The sequence below is a fragment of the Peromyscus maniculatus genome, chromosome 10 (assembly GCF_049852395.1).
Source record: "Peromyscus maniculatus bairdii isolate BWxNUB_F1_BW_parent chromosome 10, HU_Pman_BW_mat_3.1, whole genome shotgun sequence".
NCBI classification, from domain to species: Eukaryota; Metazoa; Chordata; class Mammalia; order Rodentia; family Cricetidae; genus Peromyscus; species Peromyscus maniculatus.
Window position 1 is genome coordinate 49109120 of NC_134861.1, and position 21172 is coordinate 49130291.

The window sequence follows — 21172 nt, forward strand, 5'->3', positions numbered from 1 at the left end:
GGCTGCTCACTTCTGTGGCCTGGCTGTCCTGAATAGCTTGTTCTAAATCTGTAGTAACCATCTTTTAAAGAAACGTCTTCGGAAACATTCTGCTTGATCAGGCCTCTGTCTATTTCCTTGTCGTCATGGTTAGGACACCAAGGATTTATGCTTACCACACAGTAAATTCTTTCATGTCTTCTAGTTCCCTATTTGGTTAGCTAGTTAATTAAACTTCAGCATAATTACATAATTCACTGTGCTCATTCCATAAAATAATTTAGCACCTTGCTTTTCAGGGCTGTCAGAAGGCAGAAGCAAAGAAAAAGTAATAAGATAAAAACGAAGCCACTAAAGGACAATCCATGAATCACACATCTGCTCCAAGAAGAAAGAAGAGAAGGGAAAGGCCCATCAATATCCTTGCTCTTAAATGTCCAGTGACTGGAGAATAAGGAAGATTTATGGTCCAACCTTTGATGCCATTTTCTCCAAGTGCCGCACTGGACTTAAATCCAGCTGCTTTCCAAGGTGTGCACCTTCCCGAGCTCCATAATAGGCAGGTGGCATTTGCTGGCTTCGAGTCCCTTCAGCTGCCTCTGCAGACCCGGGAGCTTTCTGCCCTCAGCAGGTTCCCTGGCTCTGTCTGCCTGTTTTTTCCACTCTTTAAATCCCACCAGTCTTTGTTTTGGCCTCTTTTGTCTGAAAAATGGTCATACAGCATATGTTTATATGTAACTACCAGGTATTAATGCAGATGAACATCTATAGTCAGACTTTTGTTTTAATTTATATACGAAACTACTTTTGTTAACTGACCATGCCATACATTAAGGCACATCCAGCCCACGGTCCATGGGCCACGTGTGCCCCAGGAAAGCTATGAATGTGGCCCAACACAGAATCATAAACACTTTTAAACATTATGAGACTGCGTGACTTTTTTCATAACTCAGTGACACAGTCCTTGAGTGGGAACTTTGTAGGTCACGTCGTGTTGCAATGTCAAAAGGTTCTTTCAACAAGAAGTATGATTACTTCAAGCATAATTACTTCAAGATTGGATCTGAAGATGATGGGGTAAATTGTTACTAAAGCATTGTAAAGATAAGAAGAGTGTAATTGTGGTTTTATTAATAAATCTTTATTTTTTCAGTACTTTTCCCAGTTGTCATTATTATTATTATCATTATTATTATTATTATTATTATTATTATTATTTACATTCACAGACTGGTATCGTGTATGTGTGCCCGTGTGGACCTGTGTATGTATGCCTCAGCACTCATGTGCAGGTCAGATGATAACTGCTGAGGGTCTGTTCTGTCCACCATGTGGGTTCGGGGACTGACTGATGTCACCAGGCTCGGTGGCTCATGCCTTTACGCCTCTCTCTGCTGCAGTTGTCTTCTGATGGTATGCAGTCCCTCGGATGTTGGATGGATGTTGAGGGCTGTGATTGCCCGTCATTTCGGCGTCCCAGCCTGTGCTGAGTTTACCTCTTCGTGAGAGGAGTTGGTAGCAGAAGGCAGGATAGTGAATAACCCCTCACTCCTGGTTGAGGAACACTTCCTGGCTGTATGGCCTTGGTCAGACCCCTCTCTGTAAGCCTCTGTGTCTTCAGTATGGCTCTGGGAGCATCTCGTTTATGTCAGATTTGGTTTGTGACTAAACAAGACGCACGTGCCCAGCTCTCTGTTTTCTGCAGTCAGTGAGCTGTGTGACCACAGAGCCAGATGGCCCAGTTGCCTAGCACTGAAGAGAGCGGTTCCATCTCCTAGAACAAGCAGTTCGTTGCTCCATGTCTCTGCCAGGTACCTACCTGGCTTTATCTCTTTAAGACTGAATAGTTGTAAATGACTTGATTTGCATAATGACTTTTCTCTTGATTCCAAACAGCTGCACTGGAGTTCATAGTGAAGCCTCTTGGCTTGGTGTTAGCTGGAGCCCTGTGGGTACTTACCTACTCCCCGTAAGCCAGGACTGTTGGAAGTGTTCTGTGAGATGTTTAAGCATGGGGCAGATCAGAATGATAGTGGTAAACATCAGGTGACATCAGAAGACAGACAAGTCGATGGTTCCGTGGTTGAAAGTGCTTGGGATGCAAGCCTGCCGATCTGAGTTCCGTCCCTGGAACCATGGAGAAAACCGGATGTATAACCCAGTACTCCATGGGAGGCAGAGCCAGACATGGCCAGACGCTCTGGGGAGCTAGCCTATGGTACCAGTGCAGTAGCAGAAATAAGAGAGACCCTGATTCAAAACACAGTGGAGGGTGAGAACTGACTTCCACACATAGCTGTGGCACACATTCCCCACATCCATGTGTATACATGTATGCATACAACAACAACAACAAAGATGTGTGTGTGTGTGTGTGTGTGTGTGTGTGTGTGTGTGTGTGTGTGTGCTGGGCAGTGTTGTATCCCTGAACTTCATCCCCAGTTCCACCCCGTCGTTTGTTACACCGATGGCTGGGATGGCGGGAGGACACTGACATGAACTGGAGGTCACTGAGTTCACCTCTCTGTTTCCATTCTGGTTGGGACATGGCCAGACTTCACTGTGTCTACCACACCGTGGCCCGATCTATAGGAGTCTCCCAAACTTAGACACCCGAGGGACCGTGACCACTGCAGAGTTGGTTCCTGATGGCCAGGGTTCATTTTTATCTCCATATTCCTCAATTTTAAGATAATGTCCGTTATAAATTCCATCATTCAGCTAGGTGCTGTGGAATATACCTCCAGTCTGGCTATTCTAGAGGCTAAGGTGGGAAGATTGCTGGAACCTGTGTTTAGGCCTAGTCCCCTCCATATAAAGAATTCAACATTGATCTTACCATAGCTTTCCCTGGGGGAAAGGAACAGTGCTTCATGAATTATACTGACTAGTTTTTAGATTTTCTGATTTTGGAAATATTGAAATGTAGACAAATTACATCTTAGAATTAGGGAACCTGAGCCTTAGTTACAGTCAAGAGTAATGTATCTTTTAAAACTCTGTGGCACGGTGACACATGCCTGTAATCCCAGCTTTGAGAGGTTAAGATCAGAAGCTGAAGATCAACTTGGGCAACCTAGCCAGACCCTGCCTCAGGATAAAAGCAATAAAATAAGGGGTAGGGATCCAGCTTAGTAAGTAGTAGAGCGCTTGCCTGGTATGAGTAATGCCTGGGCTTAACTCCCAGAACTGCAAAAATGAAAATAGGCTTTACAAAGTTACTTTCAGGGCTCAAGTGATCGTTCAGTACTTAAGAGCATTTGATGTTCATCTAGTCGACCTGAGCTCAGTTCCCAGCACCACATCGGGCAGTTCACAACCGCCTGCAACGCCAGGTCCAGGGGGCACAACATTCTTTTCTGGCTCCTGCAAAGAGCCCTGTATGAGAGAGAACGCATACACACACGCACACACAGAGACACATAAAATTTAAAAAGATAGTTACTGTCTTAGAAAATTAAAAGTAAATGGTTTAGTGAATCTGTTCTTAACATTCAGTGAATATTAATTTCAGGGACATAACTGGTGTTCTCAGAATAAACTAATCATTTGTGACCCTGGGAAGTAGGATGTGAATTGAGAATGGGGTCAGTTGTTCTTCCTAGAAATTGGAGTATCTGAATTAAAGCACATGCTTTAGAGAGCCGCAGAAAATCTCTAATTCCAAAGGGGGGAATTTTAAAGGAGTAACAACCTAATTTGCTTTCGATTGCTGTGATAAAGACCATGACCAAAAACAACTTGGGGAGCAAAGGGCTTGTATGTCCCAGGTCACAGTTCATCGCTGATCATGTCAGGGCAGAAACTCAAGCAGGAACTTGAAGACAGGGACTGAAGCAGAGGCCATGGAGGAACACTGCTTACTGGCTTGCTCTCCGCGGCTAGCTGGCTCCGTTTGCTTTCTTAGAAAGCCTAGGATCGCCTGCCCAGAGGTGGCTCTGCCCACCATAGGCTGGGCTCTCCCACGTTCATCATCAACCAAGAAAATGCTCCACAGACTTCCAAACAGGCCAATCTTATGGAGGCATTTTCTCAACTGGGCTTAACCTCTTCCAAGGTGACCCTAGCTTGTGGCCAGTTGACAAAAAGACTAACCAGCACAATAATACAGGTAAATTTCATTCTTATATTACAAAATATGCTAGAGTCGGTGAGATGGTTTAGGAGATAATGATGCTTGCTGCCTAGTGTAGCACGAATCCTAATTGGTTTTAATAATAAAAACTCAGAGCCAGATATTGGGGTAAATGCTGAAAGACCAGTAAAGGAACCAGTCACTAGACAGACTTCTTACTTCTGGATCCTCAGCCCGAAAGGAAGAGATCCTGTCTCCACCTGCCTTATATTCCTGTCTCCACCTCCCGAGTGCTGGGATTAAAGGTGTGTGCCACCACTGCCTGGCCTCTAGGGTTAACTAGTGGCTGGCTCTGCGCTCTGATCTTCAGGCAAGCTTTGTTAGAGTACAAACAAAACATTGGCACAGCCTAGCCTGAGTTTGATAGTTGGAGCCCAAATGGTGGAAGGAGAGAACCAACCCATTCCAGTTGCTTTCTGGACCTCCACACTCATATTCACAGTTATACTCACACGAAAGAGTAAAGCTTAAAAAGGAATTCTGATGCTTTTATTAATAGGAGTTATTGAAATCCAGAGTCACTTTATACCCCCTACCGCCTTTCCTGCTTGAATTGTCTTATGGGATTGTCAGGGCTGACTCTAAGCCGTTGTCTTTGGTAAAGTCTTCCTTGAGCCCCGGGTACTAAGCAATGCCTCTCTGCATCTCTGTACCACACCAGATGTGCTTAGACTTCACCTAGACTCTGTTTGCAGATTTTATTTCTCTCTCTGGAAGATTTAGGCTTCCAACATCAGTGCCCATTTTGTCTGCTCTCTTGTCTCATGTACCTTGTAGGTACCCAGGAGAATTTGGTCAGGAGAACCTTGTTTTAGAGGCGTTGAGATGGCAGACAGAAGTGAGATGGGCATGGGGTTTGCTTTTGTCTTCTTCGAAAGAGTGAGAAAGAGAAAAGGGGCTCAGACGGCAACCCCAGGAGGGATGTGGAGTCCACACAAGGGCTGTTTGTAATGGCCTAGTGGCGGCTGTGCCGGGAGGGCACTGAGGCCTTGAACTTCATAACAATACCAACCGCTGTACTTTGGGACTAAAAGAGCAAAACCAAAAATGTAATGTAGAAAAATCAAATATGACAAACAGCCTACGAAGGGTCCTGATTTGCTGCCCCCCCTTACCATGTTCTCTGTCCTCTCCTATGGAGCTAGAGAGTGGCAGCACATCTCTCTCTCTCTCTCTCTCTCTCTCTCTCTCTCTCTCTCTCTCTCTCTCTCTGAGTGTGTGAATATGCACTTTTAAAAATAATTTTTAAGATATATACTTCAGGTAATTTAATCCTTCCATGTGTTAGAATAACTTGATGTACTCGCTAGCTCTGTATGAACTAGAAACTGAAGGCAGAAGTCTCTTGCCTCCTTGAGTTTGACCAGAGATTCCTACCTGCATCACATACGACCTCCAGTCACGAGAAGCTGGCATACAGAAATAATACGTTTTCCTGCTTGTCAGTACACATAAAGACCAACGTAGTGAATGGAAATGCCATGTGATAGAACACTTCCTGCCTCAGATCCTTAGCCATGTTCCACAAGAGGCTAACACACCTGGAGCTGCATGGGTGAGGAACACTTCTGCCAAATGCAAAGGAAAGATCCAATTTCACTTATTTGATGTAATTTTAATTGGAGCATTAAGACACGGGTTAAATTACTTGAGGGTTAGCTAAGAAGGTCATTGCAATAAAGTGTAGATAAGGTCACTGCTGTTTGATTTCAGGCATTTTCAGTATAAATGTTAACTCAGCAAGATTGAGGAAAATAGCACCAGAGTGATTGAGAAGATCTCAGAACTCTGGGAGGTGGCTTTTAGCCCCTTAGAAAGTTCCAGGACTCTTAGTTTGCACTTTCTTGTTATCCTGTAAACTAGCAGAGCTCTAATGTTAGATGTGCATTCTGAGGAACTAAGCCTGTAGCTGGACATGGATTTGCATGCCGGCAATTCCAGCCACTCTGGGAAACCAAGGCTGGATTGGGAGTTCGAAGACTGCCTGAGTAACATGATGAGACACCCCCCCCTCCCCATTTGGAGGCAAAAAGAAACAGCCTGCAGAGATGAGCCTGTTTCTTTATCTGCAAATGGGGTTGATAAGGCTGCACAAACATCCTACATGCTTATTGAGGGCAAAAGGAAACACTACTGCCGAGTCACTTATCAGGAACCGCGTGCCCCAGGTGAAGACAGAAGTTAAAAGTATCTCTCAAACTACAATCTCAAGAAAGCCAGTTATAACTCCCTTAATATTTCAGTTAGATTCTTTTATAATTAGAAATATGAAACATGCTAAAGCTACCCCTCCCCCAAAAACATATTTGTAAATGTTTAGTGATCTGTACCTTTTCAGAAATAGGAGAATCGATGTCTATAAAAATGGAATTCTTCAGGATGGGTTTACCGTATCTAAAAAAATGTCCTATGGTTGGATATTTGGTTTGCATTTTTCACAACTTTAGCAACCCTCTGTTGACATTTTCTTATCAAATCTGGAACTTCCTTAGGGTAAATAAATGTGTCATTTTTTTCACTTTTTTAAATTTATTTTTCTATTATCAGCTTGATACAGTATAAATTCTTATCCTAATTGTGAAATGTTTCACTGAGGCTTGCCCAGTATAAGCCACAGTCATCCTAGGGTCCCCCTGCTATATAGCCTCCCTGGATCTGTGGGTTGCAGTCTGATTGTTCTTTGCTTTATATCTAGAATCCACTTATGAGTGAATACATTCCATGTTTGTCTTTTTGAGTCTGGGTTACCTCACTCAGGATGATTTTTTCTAGTTCCATCCATTTGCCTGCAAATTTCATGCTGTCATTGTTTTTCTCTGCTGAGTAGTATTCCATTGTGTATATGTACCACATTTTCTTAATCCATTCTTCAGTTGATGGGCATCTAGGTTGTTTCCAGGTTCTGGCTATTACGAATAGTGCTGCTATGAACATAGCTGAGCATGTATCTTTGTGGTATGATTGAGCATTCCTTGGGTATATGCCCAAGAGTGGGATGGCTGGTTCTTGAGGTAGATCGATTCCCAATTTTCTGAGAAACCGCCATACTGATTTCCACAGTGGTTGTACAAGTTTGCATTCCCACCAACAGTGGAGGAGTGTTCCCCTTGCTCTGCATCCTCTCCAACATTGACTGTTATTAGTGTTTTTGATCATAGCCATTCTGACAGGTGTAAGGTGGTATCTCAGGGTCGTTTTGATTTGCATTTCTCTGCTGATTAAGGATGTTGAGCATTTCTTTAAATGTCTTTCGGCCATTTGTAATTCTTCTTTTGAGAATTCTGTTTAGCTCTTTAGCCCATTTTTTAATTGGATTGTTCAGTATTTTGATGTCTAGTTTCTTGAGTTCTTTATATACTTTGGAGATCAATCTTCTGTCAGATGTGGGGTTGGTGAAGGTCTTTTCCCATTCTGTAGGTTGTCTTTTTGTCTTATTGACCGTGTCTTTTGCCCTACAAAAGCTTCTCAGTTTCAAGAGGTCCCATTTATTAATTGTTGTGCTCAGTGTCTATGCTGCTGGTGTTATATTTAGGAAGTGGTCTCTTGTGCCCATGTGTTCAAGAGTAAATGTGTCATTTTAATAATTACCATGTTGCTTATTATGCAGTGTGCTGTTTATGTTTCATATGTAACAACAATCACATTGACAAGTGGGGTGCATGTTTCCTATAAATGCAAATACTTCTTATAAATGCAAATACCATGGTTCTAGAGCTCTTACTAGAACTTCAAACTGGAATCACATGAGTTAGCTCTGAATTTCTTTCCAAGAACAGCAAGTGAAGTAGTAGGGGAGACAGTGTAAAAAAAGCACTACAGATGATAAAATGTAGACTCACTCTGCTAAGAAGGGTGCTCTCCCATCTTGCAGAATGGGCTTTATACTTAAAACTGCTCCTCAGAGCAGTTGTAATCAACATACTGACTATTGAGGTTGCCTGGGCAGTGTCAGTCCACATTCACTCACATAATGCCTGCATAGATAGCTGTAGAATAAATCCTGGTTCATCTTTTTAAAAAATATTTATTTATTTTATTTCATGTGCATTGGTGTTTTGTCTGCATGTATGTCTATGCAAGAGTGTCAGATCCCTGGAATTGGAATTACAGACAGTCGTGAGCCGCCATGTGAGTGCTGAGAATTGAACCCTGGTCCTCTGGGAGAGCAGTCAGCGCTCTTAACCGCTGAGGCATCTCTCCAGCCCCATACCCTGGTTCCTCTTAACTGTGGTGGATTTGCTACAAGTTGTGAAGTGCCCATTTAAGTAGTGTGAGAAATCAAACTATTATTTGTCCCGTGTCATGAAGGGTGTATGCGCTTTAACATTTGGCTGTAAATTGGAATCATTTAGTGCTTTAAAAAAAATGGTTAACTCTCTTTTAATTTGCTAAAATGCTGTCTGATAGGGAGATTTTTTTGTCTGTCTGTTTCTTTGTTCGGTTTTTGTTTTGTTTTGTTTTCCCTCTCCGATTCTGTTGTGCAGCCAGGGCTGAAAACTATCAAGAGGGTGTCAAAGGAGGTTCCAGGAGTATGTGGATCGGGAGTATTTATCAGAGCATAAACCTGTGACAATCCCTTCCTCCACAGCAGAGAATTTCCGAGCACACGGAAAAGACCCGGAAGGGTTCCCTTAGATCTGCACGTATGCCCTGAGAGTTGCTCTCGGTGCTTGCTAGGTACCGGGTTAGCAGAAGTAGCGGACCCGGCGAACCTCAGAGCTCGCCCCGCCCTAGCCACGCCCTAGCCGCGCCCTAGCCACGCTCCTCGGCATCTCTAGCCACGCCCATCCCTGCTCTAGCCCCGCCCATCCCAGCTCTAGCCAGGGCCAACTTGGTCTGTGGAACTCGCTCGCCCCGCCCCGCCCCGCCGGCGCCCCGCCCCCGAGCCACTCACTTCCTCTCGCGAGGACGTCCTGGCGTCGGCGCCGGAAGCTTCCTCTGAGCGCGGAGGGCGGAGGGAGAGGGCGGGGAAGGCCGCTGGCGAGGCGTAGGCCGAGTTGGTGACTCTGGCAGGTATCGCTTGCAGGCGGGGCTCTGCACCAAGACCAGTGGCCGGGTGCTCCGGCGGCCTTCACCTGAACGTTGTTGCAGGGCAGTCCCCATGCTGCGCTTTCCGACCTGTTTCCCATCCTTCCGGGTGGTGGGAGAGAAGCAACTGCCCCAGGAGATTGTTTTCCTGGTCTGGTCACCCAAGCGGGACCTCATTGCTTTGGCCAACACGACAGGCGAGGTAAGTGAGCCGGCAAGGAGTCCGTCATGCCTCGAGCCTCAGTTTCCCCTTTTGCAGACATGGCGCATCCGCTGTCTACCCTGCCCCCTACAGCTCACCGTGGCAGTTGGCGTTAAGTGGAAGTGTGAAGGACCGTGTCTGCCAAACGTGGTTTATGTTTCCTTTCCCTGTGTGGCAAGAACAAATGCCCTCAAAAGTTCTGCACACCCAGGTCTCCGTGGATTGATTTGGCCAGGGATGCAACCTCTGAGCAGACCCACAGACTCCACCCAGAGTTGACGCAGGTTAGCAGGAGAAGGAAGAGGAGCTGTCGTCAAGTCCAACTGGAAATGTGTGTGTGAAATTGCTACGGAGGATGTTTGATGATTTAAATCCTTGTATTCTGGGTTTCTACATCTTGGTTACATCTAGCTAACTATTTAAAAGATCGTTAAGTTTAAAGGCTGATGCCTCACAGGATTCCTGACAGAATGGGTATGAACATTGTCAATTCGCATTTCTAACATTAGAAATGTGAACGTGCATTACCGAGTATAACCAAAGCACGCCCCACTTTCTGTTGAGAATCACTATTTATTTACCTGACAGCCATCTTGAATGGAAAGCTTCACCTACACCTCTTTGCTCCTCATACCTTTTGTCAGTTTCCCTGATAGCACCCAGATAATTTGTGTGTGTGCAGCCAAGTATGGAACACTAGATGTTCAGGAAATCCTAGTATCCGGGGAAACTTAGTGTACCAAATTGCATTATTATGCTGTCTGCCATGGCTCTGCCTCTTAAGATCCACGGCTGGAAAGGGACATAGTTAAAAGCCTGGGCTAAGATTGGAATCAGGTCACAGCTCCCTTTTGGTGCTGTTTGTGTTGTTTCTTTTGTTGTTGTCTTGGACAATCTTCTTGACCTTTTCTAAAACGTTAAGTCTAAAAGGGCCTGGTGAAAAGCTCGTGGTATTCTTGCAGATGACCTGGGTTCGGTTCGGTTCATAGCACCCATGTAGCGGCTCGCAACTGTCTGTAACTCCAGTTCCAAGGAGATCTGATGTTCTCCTCTGGCCTCCTCAGGCACCGACTGCCCAAATGTGGTACATTCATGTAGGCAAAATATTCATACAAGTACTTAAAAAAAGATATGAAAATGTTTAGGGTACAGAGCTAGGTTCGGCTTTCGCAGTTCACCCATTTCTTTGAAAATATCTTGTATTCATTCAGATACTGTTCTCTTTTGTTCTTTGGCTAGCTAAATACTCAAAAGTAGTAATTCAAAAAATTGATTCTGTGGCTCTAGGTTAATTTTATTACTGAAAATGAGTTTGCAAGTTTCTGCTATTACATCTTTTTGTCTTAGGTTTTACTTCATCGACTTGCAAGTTTTCATCGAGTTTGGAGTTTTCCGCCAAATGAAAATACAGGAAAAGAAGTGACCTGTTTGGCCTGGAGACCAGATGGCAAACGTAATGATAATGCTATAAACACATTCTTCATTTTCATAACGTGTACTCTAGAAGGAAGCCTGCTTTTTAGAAGAATAAATTGTTCTTGGTATATTTTAGTTATGATTTTGATTCTGTTATATAGTCTTATTGTATAGCCCTGACTGTCCTGGGACTAGAACTTAAAGAGATCCACCTGCCTCAGCCTCTGAAGTGCCGGGATTAAAGATGGGTACCATACCTGGACTTATATTAGAATTATAAATACCAGTTTGAGATTTTTTTTTTCTTTTTAGAATGTTTAAATTTTTTTTTCATGGAAGTCTGTTGTTGGCAAAGATGACTCTTTAATGAACTCTGGCTTTGTGGCAGATAGACTCAAAGTCTAGCACATTTATAGAGTTCTTGGCTTATGTTTTTGCTGCTCTTTTGTCCTACATCATTTGATCCAAGTACCACACACTAGTCCATACAGCACCATCATAGCCTTTTCTCAACCTGATTCATTTATCACTGAATATGAGGCTCATAAATACTCTCTATGCAAGCAACTTGCCACACCTGAGGGGCCGTCCACTGTGACTGATCATTCAGTGTGTGTGTGTGTGTGTGTGTGTGTGTGTGTGTGTGTGTGTGTGTGTTGTTCTACATTGAGAGTCGCTTGAGCTGTTGTTCACAGTGTCAGAATAGTGAAATGCTGTGGGCTGCATCCTGAAGTTCATCAGGATGTCCAGCCTATGGTCTGTAGGCTACATAGGGTTGTGGATAACAATGAATGTAGCCCAACACAAAACTGTTAACATGCTCAAGACAATTTTCACAAATGGCATTGCACAGTTCTCCAGTGTGAACTGTGTAGATGACAACACTGTATTACCATGTCAAAAGGTTGAACAAGCCTTATTAAAAATAGTAAATTGCCTTTGTAAAATGAATATGTCCTCTGGCTTATTTTTTCTAGATTAATAGAAGTAAGTACTTAAAACTTCTTTAAAAACATATCATCTAGCCGGGCGGTGGTGGCGCACGCCTTTAATCCCAGCACTCGGGAGGCAGAGCCAGGTGGATTTCTGTGAGTTCGAGGCCAGCCTGGACTACCAAGTGAGTCCCAGGAAAGGCGCAAAGCTACACAGAGAAACCCTGTCTCGAAAAACCAAAAAAAAAAAAAAAAAAAAAAAACATATCATCTAGCCATAACTGTTTTGGTGAACCACTTTGGCAACACTCCTTGATAAAATATGTATGTAGAAATCTATTTGTGTACTTTGATCAGAATTCATTTGATACATACTATTTCAATAGGTTTTGTTCAGGCTCAATAGAAACAGATGTGCCATGTTAAATGACCACACACTAACCCACTGTATAGTGTAATTTACATCTTTTGGCCACGATGCTTATCTTATTGCCAGTTTCCAGCTTTTATTGGCAGTGGATAAATATTCTGAACATATGGGAGAACTTTGATTAACTCCTTAGATTAATTCCTAAATATAGAATTTCCAGGGGGCTGGAGAGATGACTCAGTGGTTAAGAGCACTGACTGCTTTTCCAGAGGTCCCTGGTTCAATTCCCAGCACCCACATGGCAGCTCACAACTGTATGTAACTCTAGTTCCCTGGGAACCCAGTACCCATGGCAAAATACCAATGCACATAAAATTAAAAAAAAAGAAAAAAAAAAAAAAGAACGTTCAGGAATGCTTTAAAAATACCATACTCATTCTCTTCTCCTTTTCTTAGAAGATGAATAAAGTGTATAAAGCCAGAGGAATGTGGCTCTGTGTAGTTTGCCACCAGGCCTCAGAAACTGAATTTGACCTCCAGCACCCACATGGTGAGAGAAGAGAAATGACTCCCATAAGTTGTCCTTTGACCTCCACACATGTGCACACATTTATACCCATAAGCACTCACAAATAAGAAATTAAATGTAATAGAGGAATTTGTCCCCCACCCCCAAAATAGGGTTAAACTCAGAGCCTCCCACATGCTAGGCACTTTATTACTAGTCCATAACTCTAACCCTGAAGTTAGAGGTTTGCTTGTTGGTTTTTTTTTTTTAGATACAGTTTCACTTTATAGCCCAGGCTGGCCTTGAACTCATGACAATCTTCCTCCTACCCCAAGGTGTTAGGATTACAGGCCTGAGCCACCACACCTGACTTAGGAAAAAAAAATTTTTTTAAGCAACATTTTGAGGACTTTATTATTCATCTAAAAGTATAGGATCTCCAGGAAAAATCATTAAAGCCAAATATGTGTTAAAATGTGTGCCATATAAAACAGAATTTCATATTTTTGTTAAAAAGTGATCATTTCAAGGGTTTTTAACTTTTTGAGAGTGGTGACTGGAGCCCTGCATGGTGGGGTAGGCCTGGAGTCCCAGCTGTTTGGAAGGCTGAGGCAAGAGAAGCACTGACTTGAGTGAGGATAGCCTTGGCAACTTAGTGAGACCCTTTCTCAAAATAAAAGGTAAAAGTGGCTGGATTTAAAGGACGTCTGGGGCGTTTCCATTTGCTAGCTATCACAGATAAAGCTACTGTTAATATTCGTGTTGAAAGAGAGGGGCTGGGGATGTAGCTTAGTAGTGGAAAGTGTGAGCGACCCTCGGTTCAGTTACCAGTACAGCAACAAACGAAACAAAACTATTAAAGGGGGAGGGGAGAAAGCAGGCTGGTCTAGCCCCTCCCCAGGAAAAGTGGCTTGTGGGACTGTGAGGTGAAGCTCACCCTGTGCTTTGAAGCGCTGAAATTGTGTGTGTTAGGAAGATACTGACTTACGTAGAGGAACTACCCAGATAATTCAGCCGGAGTCAGAGAACACAGGTTCCTGGCCCTGGTCCTCTTGCTTCCTAACGTGGGATGGAATAAAGAGAATAAAAGACTTCAAAAAAGCCAGCCAGTGGAACCACCTTCTGTCTTGTAGGCTTGTGAATGGCGGGGGTGGGGGGGGAGTAATGCAATATATCTCTTGTTAATAAAGATAAATTTCCTGGGACCTGTTAGATATTTTCTCATTGAAAGACGGTTCCAGTCTAGAGACTTTGTTGTGTAAGTTAATAAGTAGAATATGTGGGAAGATAGTAGACAGGTCATGTAGTTTGAACACTTGACGATAAGCTTAAGGAATCAGCATAACTATATGCAAAGATCTCTTTAGTCTTTAAAATATTACCTAAACTAATAGATAGACCCATGAAAGTCTCACCAACATGGCTGTTTAAATAGGAGCTGAACAAAGACAACAATAGAAATGTTAATGTGGACAGGAGAAAGCCCTGGAGGCCTCAACTCTGCACAAAGAACACAGGCAACTAAGAAATGGGAGAACAGGAGAATGGTCTTCCCCAGTAAGAGCATGCAATTGTTTATCCAGTACCAAATGGTCAGCCCTGAAAACATACATACAAGTAACATCATACAGACTGAGCAGGTTGTACATGTATTTAGGAATATGTATGTATGTATGTATGTATGTATAACAATTAATAAAAAAAAAAGAGGCCATGATTTGGAAGAGAGCAAGGAGGGGTGTATGGGATGGTTTGGAGGAAAGGGAAGAGGCAATGATGTAATTGTATTATAGTCTCAGAAAATAAAAGCGAAGCTAAAAATGATTTTAATTACACTTAGGTGTGTGGGGTGCCTGTGCCGTGGCACCTGTGTTGAAACAGGACAGCTTGTTGGAGTCAGTTCCATTCTTCCACCCTGTGGGGCCCGGGGACTAAACCAGGTAGTCAGGTTAGTGACGAGGGTTTCACCTGCTGAGCCATCTTGCTGGCCCTCAAAAAAGAACTCTTAGGCTATTAGAATGTGTTTGAAACATTAAAATTGGACAATAAGTGAAATGCCCATTTACTTTTCTGAAATGTCATGCTGATTTATTCTGGTTATTTTCTTTTCTTTTCTTTTCTTTTCTTTTTTTTTAGTTTTGGCCTTTGCTCTCGCTGATACCAAGAAAATTATTTTGTGTGATGTAGAAAAGCCTGAAAGCTTACACTCTTTCTCCGTGGAGGCTCCGGTTTCTTGTATGCATTGGATGGAAGTGACCGTGGAAAGCAGGTAGAATACAATGGGGGAAGAGTTGGGAAGTTTTCAGAGCTTGTTTTCATGTTATTTCTGAGACATGTCCTTCCTATATGCCCAGGCCGCCCTCAAACTTGAGATCCTCCTGCCTCTCAGCCTCCCATGTGTTGGGGGATTGTGGACATTTTACAGGTACTGCCTGCTGAAATTCTCATTGTTTAGAATGGAAATGACTGTCAGTGCTGTGAGTGTGTATACACTGCAATTTTTAGTTTAAATTATCTGGACGAGGGTTGCAGTTTTTATTACTTTGATTTATCTGAGTGCCGTTGGTTTTGTGAGGAGCTTTGTCCTGTGGTAATGGACATTCTTAGGGCATGAACAGTGCTCAGTGGAGCAGACAGTCTGATAGTTCCTCTGTGTCCTTGGCCCAGTCTTTCCCTTGTTCCCTGGAACAATTTTTCGATAGTGTGTGTAGACAAGGGAATGCCTGGGTTGTAGTGAGGAAGGGCCAAGACATCAGTGACACTGGCTCATGTTGGGGACAGAAGGGTTTTTGAAAATGTGAGTTTCTATTTCCCAATAGTTCCCCAACCCCAATTTTCACTAAATTATTATCAAATGAAGTTATAAATCCTGAATGTTAATTGGCAGCTGTAGATGAATTGCTAAACTGTCTTTTTAATAAAAAACTCAGAGCCAGAAATTGGGGTTAAAGCCTGAGAGAGATTAGAGGAATAGAAAAGCCACAGCTAACCTCACCTCACCAACTCTGCAGCTCCCAAAAATGGGCTACTTCCTGTCTACCCACACCTATATGTCTTTCTGTTCTGTTCTCTCATTTGCTGTCTCAGCCCAGCTACAGCACTTCCTCTTCCTGCCCAGCTCTGTTACTTTCTGTCTGTCTGTACAGACCTCCAGACCTCTATGGTTAGTGCTGGGATTAAAGGCATGTGTCACCACGCTTGGCTCTGTTCCCCAGTGTGGCCTTGAACTCACAGAGATTCAGACAGATCCCTGCCTCCCAAGTGATAGGATTAAAGGCATGTGCTACCATTGCCTGACTTCTATGTTTACTATATATAGTGCTGGCTTTTCCCTCTGATCCTCAGTTAAATTTTATTGGGGAACACAGATAAAATATTACCGCAGGCAGCCTTCTTAAGTGGGACAGAAAAGAAACAGGTGACAAGGATTTAGCCTGAGGTTTGAAATTCATTAAAGATAAGCCAGAGTGACTAACCCATCTTCAGATACTCAAGGATTACAAATAGGTATATGAGTTTCTAGAAGTCGAGAGAAACAGAACATGTCATGTGATTTGTGTCCCAGCCCAGGTACCTGCTACTTAACCAGTGCTTCTCTAAAGGGAAATTTTAGCACTGTGAGTTCCAGGGTGAAAAACATGATTTCCAGGTCACTACATTTTTACTTTCTCAACCATTTATTTCCAATTATATTTGAAGATAGAATTGAAAAAGCAAAGGCAATAGAGATATTCCTGAGTCATACATGGTGGTACACACCTATAACCCCAGCTGTGAAGAGTATTTCAGGAGTTGGAGAGGTGGCTCAGCAGTTAGGAACCCTTGCTGCTCTTGCAGAGGACCAGGGTTTGGTTCCCAGCATCCACATGATGACTCCCAAACATCCATAACTCCAGTTCCGTGGATCTGCTGCCCTCTTCTGACCTCCTCAGGCAGCAGGCACACAAGTGGTGAACACACATTCATGCAAGCAGAACACACATACACAAATATATCCAAAAAGAATGAAAAAAGATAGACTGTTCAGAATTAATGGCATAGTTTTATATAACCACCAGACTGCCACATCCCCAAGTCTGCATAACCCATAGAACCTGTCATTAAATGATACAATAATCACAGTTGCTTTAAATTATTTAGTACTTTGTTTACTGTAGTTTCTTAGATCAAAATCAGAAATCATAAGTTCACAGTCTGTCTGAATATTGAATGTATATAAATATGTTTCATATGCTGACAAAAATCATTTCTTGATATTCCTCTGTATGTACAGTGAGTAGGCCAGTTTGTCAGTTTGTTTTGAAAATAAAACAAGCTGGGTGGTGGCGGTGGTAGCACGCCTTTAATCCCAGCACTCGGGAGGCAGAGGCAGGTGGATCTCTGTGAGTTCGAGGCCAGTCTGGTCTCCAAAGCGAGTTCCAGGAAAGGCGCAAAGCTACACAGAAAAACCCTGCTTTGAAAAACAAAACAAAACAAAAACAAAAACAAAAAAAAAAAACCCAAACCAAACTAAAACAAAAACCTTAATTCCCCCTTTCTCTTCTCATACGGGCTTACTAACAGGGTTTGTATGTATCTCTGTGGTAAAGTTACAAAACTAGAACTCTTTTTATTGCATTTTTAATGGAAAGAGAAGCAGAATCTTTGCTGTTTTGTAATGCTCGACACCCTCCCTTTTAGTGTCTTAACATCATTTTATAATGCTGAGGATGAGTCCAACCTTCTTCTGCCTAAGCTGCCCACATTGCCGAAAAAGTATGTACCCGTTTTATTTCTTTGGAATGAACCTTGCCGTTTCTCTTCTGCTTTTAACATGGTACTAGTTTCCCATGCGCTTCTCAAGAGCATACCTTATCTCTGTTTTCTTCTAGTTACAGCAACACTTCAAAAATATTTAGGTAAGTATACCTTTCTTATTTTCAAACAAGGTAGTCTTTTATTATTTGAAAGATAATATTGAAGGGTGAACCAATTTATGTTTTTGTTTTAGTGAAGAAAATTCTGATGAAATTATTAAGCTCTTGGGAGATGTCAGGTAAATCTTACAGATATCCTATTTGATTTCTTGAAGGTGATGTTTTGTATCTGTGGGAGTTTTCAGAACTTGGACAGCCGATTCTTCCTCATGTTACTTCACTGTTGACATTGAAATCTCTGAACAGCATACAGATTCAGTGTCTACTGTGTGGCCACTGGTTTTTCTGAATTTTAGTAATGTTATAGTGTATTTTAAGAGGATAGAAGCACTGGGGTTTCTAGATTTAATTTGAATTTTCCCAGTTTTTAAAGCCTACGGAATGTATTTTCATCCCCTTCATGACAGAACTGAGGGCACTGTGTGTTAGCTGGCGGAAGGCTCATTTCATTACTGATGAGGTAGAAACAAGGTGGGGCCATGCAATTTTACTGTAAACACAGTTGTTTTCGGCTGTTGGAAGTCTGTTGTTCTTTTTGAAGAAAAAAAAGTAGCAGGCCTTAGTAGTAGTGGGCTAGCTGTGGGTTCAGCTGTGTGCAGTGCAGCTGGGGTGTAGATGAGCAGCCCCGTCTGGTTAAGAAAGCAGCCGCCTCTGCTCTTGGTCGGGCCTCAGCGTGCTGCATTGTCTCACTTAGGCTGAACATCCTTGTCCTTGGAGGAAGCTCTGGATTTATTGAGCTCTATGCTTATGGAATGTTCAAAATTGCCCGAGTAACAGGGGTAAGTTCTTCAAAGTTTTCTGTTTCTCTTAGAAAACAGCAGCTGATTCCTTACAGAACAAGGAGAGAGCAGGTTGAGTTTGTTTTGCTGGTGGTGTTTTCAGCTTGAGTTCATGTTGAAATGTTGAGAGGTTAATTTTAGTAAGGTAGAAGTTAGTGTTCCTGTGTTTGTGGCAGCCAGCAGCTGCTGGTGGAACTAGTCAAGGTTTTTCCTTTTACAGAATGATTGGTCCACTTGATTATGATCGATTGGTTTTTAAGCCTGCAGTGGACAAGAGTTAAAGTGGGTGATTGGCATGTGAAAGCAGTCATAAAAGCAGCCCTAAACTCAGTACAAATCTCCCCGTGTGGTGAAGTCTTCATTTTCTCCATAGCTCGCTCTTCTTACTCACGAAGGGAGAGGGTATCTCAGATTCTGTGGAATATGTTGGTTCTCCATTATTCGGTGTGGATCCCTTCATGGGAGGAGGACAGACGTAGGGTGTTGGTGTGTCCTTGGGCCACTCCATAGATAGGAACCAGTCTTGTGCATTTCTACTTTTTAAAGTTTGTGTGAACTTTTGCTTCCATTGTAAGCAGATGCAGCCTGTCAGTAGTAGCAAATGTATCGGGCATGGCGATAACTGTTTTTGCAGATTGCCGGTACTTGTCTTGCTCTGTGTTTATCGAGCGATTTGAAGTCTTTATCGGTGGTCACAGAGGTTTCCGACGGTGGCACAGCAGAAGTTTCATATTTTCAGGTGAGTATTAGAACCTTATAGCAGTAGCAGGTACATGGTTTATAGAGTTTTTTCCCTGGTGCTAGTAATTGAACTCAGGGCCTCAGGTATGCAGATCAGGCCCTCTGCCATTGAACCACATTCCACCCCCACAGGTTTTAATTACTCATCTCACTGGAGTCTAATAATCAGCAAAACATAAACGGCTCTTTAGGATTTCTAAATCTTGTATATTGAATGACATTGTAGTGAATATTATTCTTGCACACTGCAGTTTAGTTTTCATAGTTAAAACTGTTTTGATAGTCTGTTAAGGCCTTACTGATTGGTTACTTGACCAGTTTAGCTTTATACTGAATAGTTTTTTAGGACTTTGTCTCTCCTAGTAATGAAAGCTTATATTTATTGTCACTTAGTATGTGACAGGCACTTAGTGCTTCAAACACAGCAATGGAATGGGTAGGTGCTGCTGTTGCTCTCCTTTGTAGATGAGACTACAGGCACACAGGAGTGTAGAGCTCACTCCGTGTTGTCGCAGAATTGGAGAGCCAACTAGGCTTTCTGGTTCCAGCTGTGTTCTCAGCCAGCACACTGCCTCATGTGTCAAATGATCACTCGGGATGGGGGGAGATCTTTTCTAAACTGTGGCTTATGTCATAGACTAGGCTACTGACTGGGCTTCTATAGTTAGATTATAGCTTTGTTTTGTTAAGGAGTCTTCCCAAGTATTTATTCTGAGTGGTCCCAGTGTTTTAACCTAAGTATATCTGAACTCTCAGAAGTAGGACCAGAAGAATTTGAAGTGTTACATTTGCAGTCCTTCCTACAGTCTCTGTTCAGAATATCAAAGAGCCCGACTGTAGCTGTTTGCATCTGCTCTTCTTTATGAGGCTGAGAAACTATTGATTAACAAGTTTGTATCTGAGCTCCAATAAAGTGATTTCCCCCTATGAGGTTTGTGATAGAGTTCTTTTTTTGTTGTAGTTTTGAGATTAGATCTCATGTAGCCTAGGCTTATCTCTAACTCATTGCATATAGCTGAAGATGACCTTGACTTCCTCTGTCTCCTACTTATATCTCCCAAATGCTGTGATCCCAGACACAATGGATAATGACAACCACATTGAAATATGACTCATACTACTGATAGTCATGTTTTAATCCACATCCTTTAGTTATTTTTACTTGCATTTAATTTCTGCATTAATCTGTGGACATTTTGAATGTTATTCTCATAAGGGCGTTATGGTTATTGCATCTGTACCTACACAGGAGGGAGGGGTGACTCAGAGCTGTGCCCCAGTCACTCACTGCTTTCCAAAATAGGTTGTGCTTACGGGGTACGATTCTGATAAGTTTTCCGGTATACGGTTAGATACAGACCCTTCTCTGAGCTAAGGGCTTGTTTTTGAGCTGAGCAAGAATAATTTGTCTTCAAAAGAAGCAAATGCTCCTGTGACTCACTTTATTTGTTGTTTTATTTTGTAGCTTGAAACCAATCTGCTATATTCCTTCTTACCCGAAGTGACTCGCATGGCCAGAAAGTTTACTCACATTTCAGCTCTCTTACAGGTATGCCTCCATAGCCTGTTTTATGTTAAGCATTTTATTGGAAGCTTCTAACTTTCCATAAAGAAAAACCATCAAAAATGTATGTTGTAAAACTACCTGCAACAGGAGTGCTATAGGCAAATCTCACAATATTTGTTAAAGCAAAAGTAGAAATTTAATTGACAATCTCCTGTCCAATCCTGTTAACTGCCTAAAAGAAAAGGGGAAAAATCTTATAAATCTTCTAAACTATTCATAATGAAAATGCAACTTAAAAATTTTTTTATAAATTATTGTAGAAAAAGAGTTCATATGACTCAGCTTTTGTTCATAGTAAATCCATCCTAAATTAGCTCATAGTTTTGTAGGTGAGCAGTTTGGGCTAGGCTGATCCAGAAGCTTCTATAGATCTGTGTCTGGTGTAGCTCACTTTAAAGTGAGCTGGTCATGCAAACAGATGTGTTCCGAGGATGGAATGCTTTGTCTCTTCTCTACATCCCTTATCCTCTAGTACCTTGACCATGCTCATTCACGTGGTGATGGCTGCAGGAGTCTCAACAGTGTGAGTCTAAGGGTGCAGAGACTTGTGAGACTTGGGCTCAGTTGCGATGTTTGTGATATGTTCTGTTAGAACA

General features: G+C 42.5%; 2 protein-coding genes across 7 annotated transcripts in view; both read left to right on the forward strand.

Moving 5' to 3' along the window:
• Window positions 1–1137, forward strand: part of Zcchc4 (zinc finger CCHC-type containing 4) — a 43033-nt gene extending 41896 nt beyond the window's left edge. For 5 of the 6 annotated variants that reach the window (XM_006976088.4, XM_076546295.1, XM_076546296.1 and 2 more), the window contains one exon: window positions 279–1137. In XM_006976088.4, the coding sequence (XP_006976150.1) occupies window positions 279–348 (70 nt within the window). In that variant the 3' untranslated portion in view covers window positions 349–1137. The remainder of the gene's footprint in view (window positions 1–278) is intronic. The other variant, XM_042285995.2, reaches the window with a different exon arrangement.
• A 7863-nt stretch (window positions 1138–9000) lies between these two features.
• The window catches only part of Anapc4 (anaphase promoting complex subunit 4), a 30501-nt gene continuing 18329 nt past the window's right edge, over window positions 9001–21172 (forward strand). Inside the window, exons 1-9 of the mRNA XM_006976087.4 lie at window positions 9001–9347; window positions 10695–10800; window positions 14710–14842; window positions 17254–17328; window positions 17445–17471; window positions 17564–17608; window positions 18184–18268; window positions 18903–19007; window positions 20475–20558. Coding sequence (XP_006976149.1) covers window positions 9219–9347; window positions 10695–10800; window positions 14710–14842; window positions 17254–17328; window positions 17445–17471; window positions 17564–17608; window positions 18184–18268; window positions 18903–19007; window positions 20475–20558 — 789 coding nt within the window. The 5' untranslated portion in view covers window positions 9001–9218. The remainder of the gene's footprint in view (window positions 9348–10694; window positions 10801–14709; window positions 14843–17253; window positions 17329–17444; window positions 17472–17563; window positions 17609–18183; window positions 18269–18902; window positions 19008–20474; window positions 20559–21172) is intronic.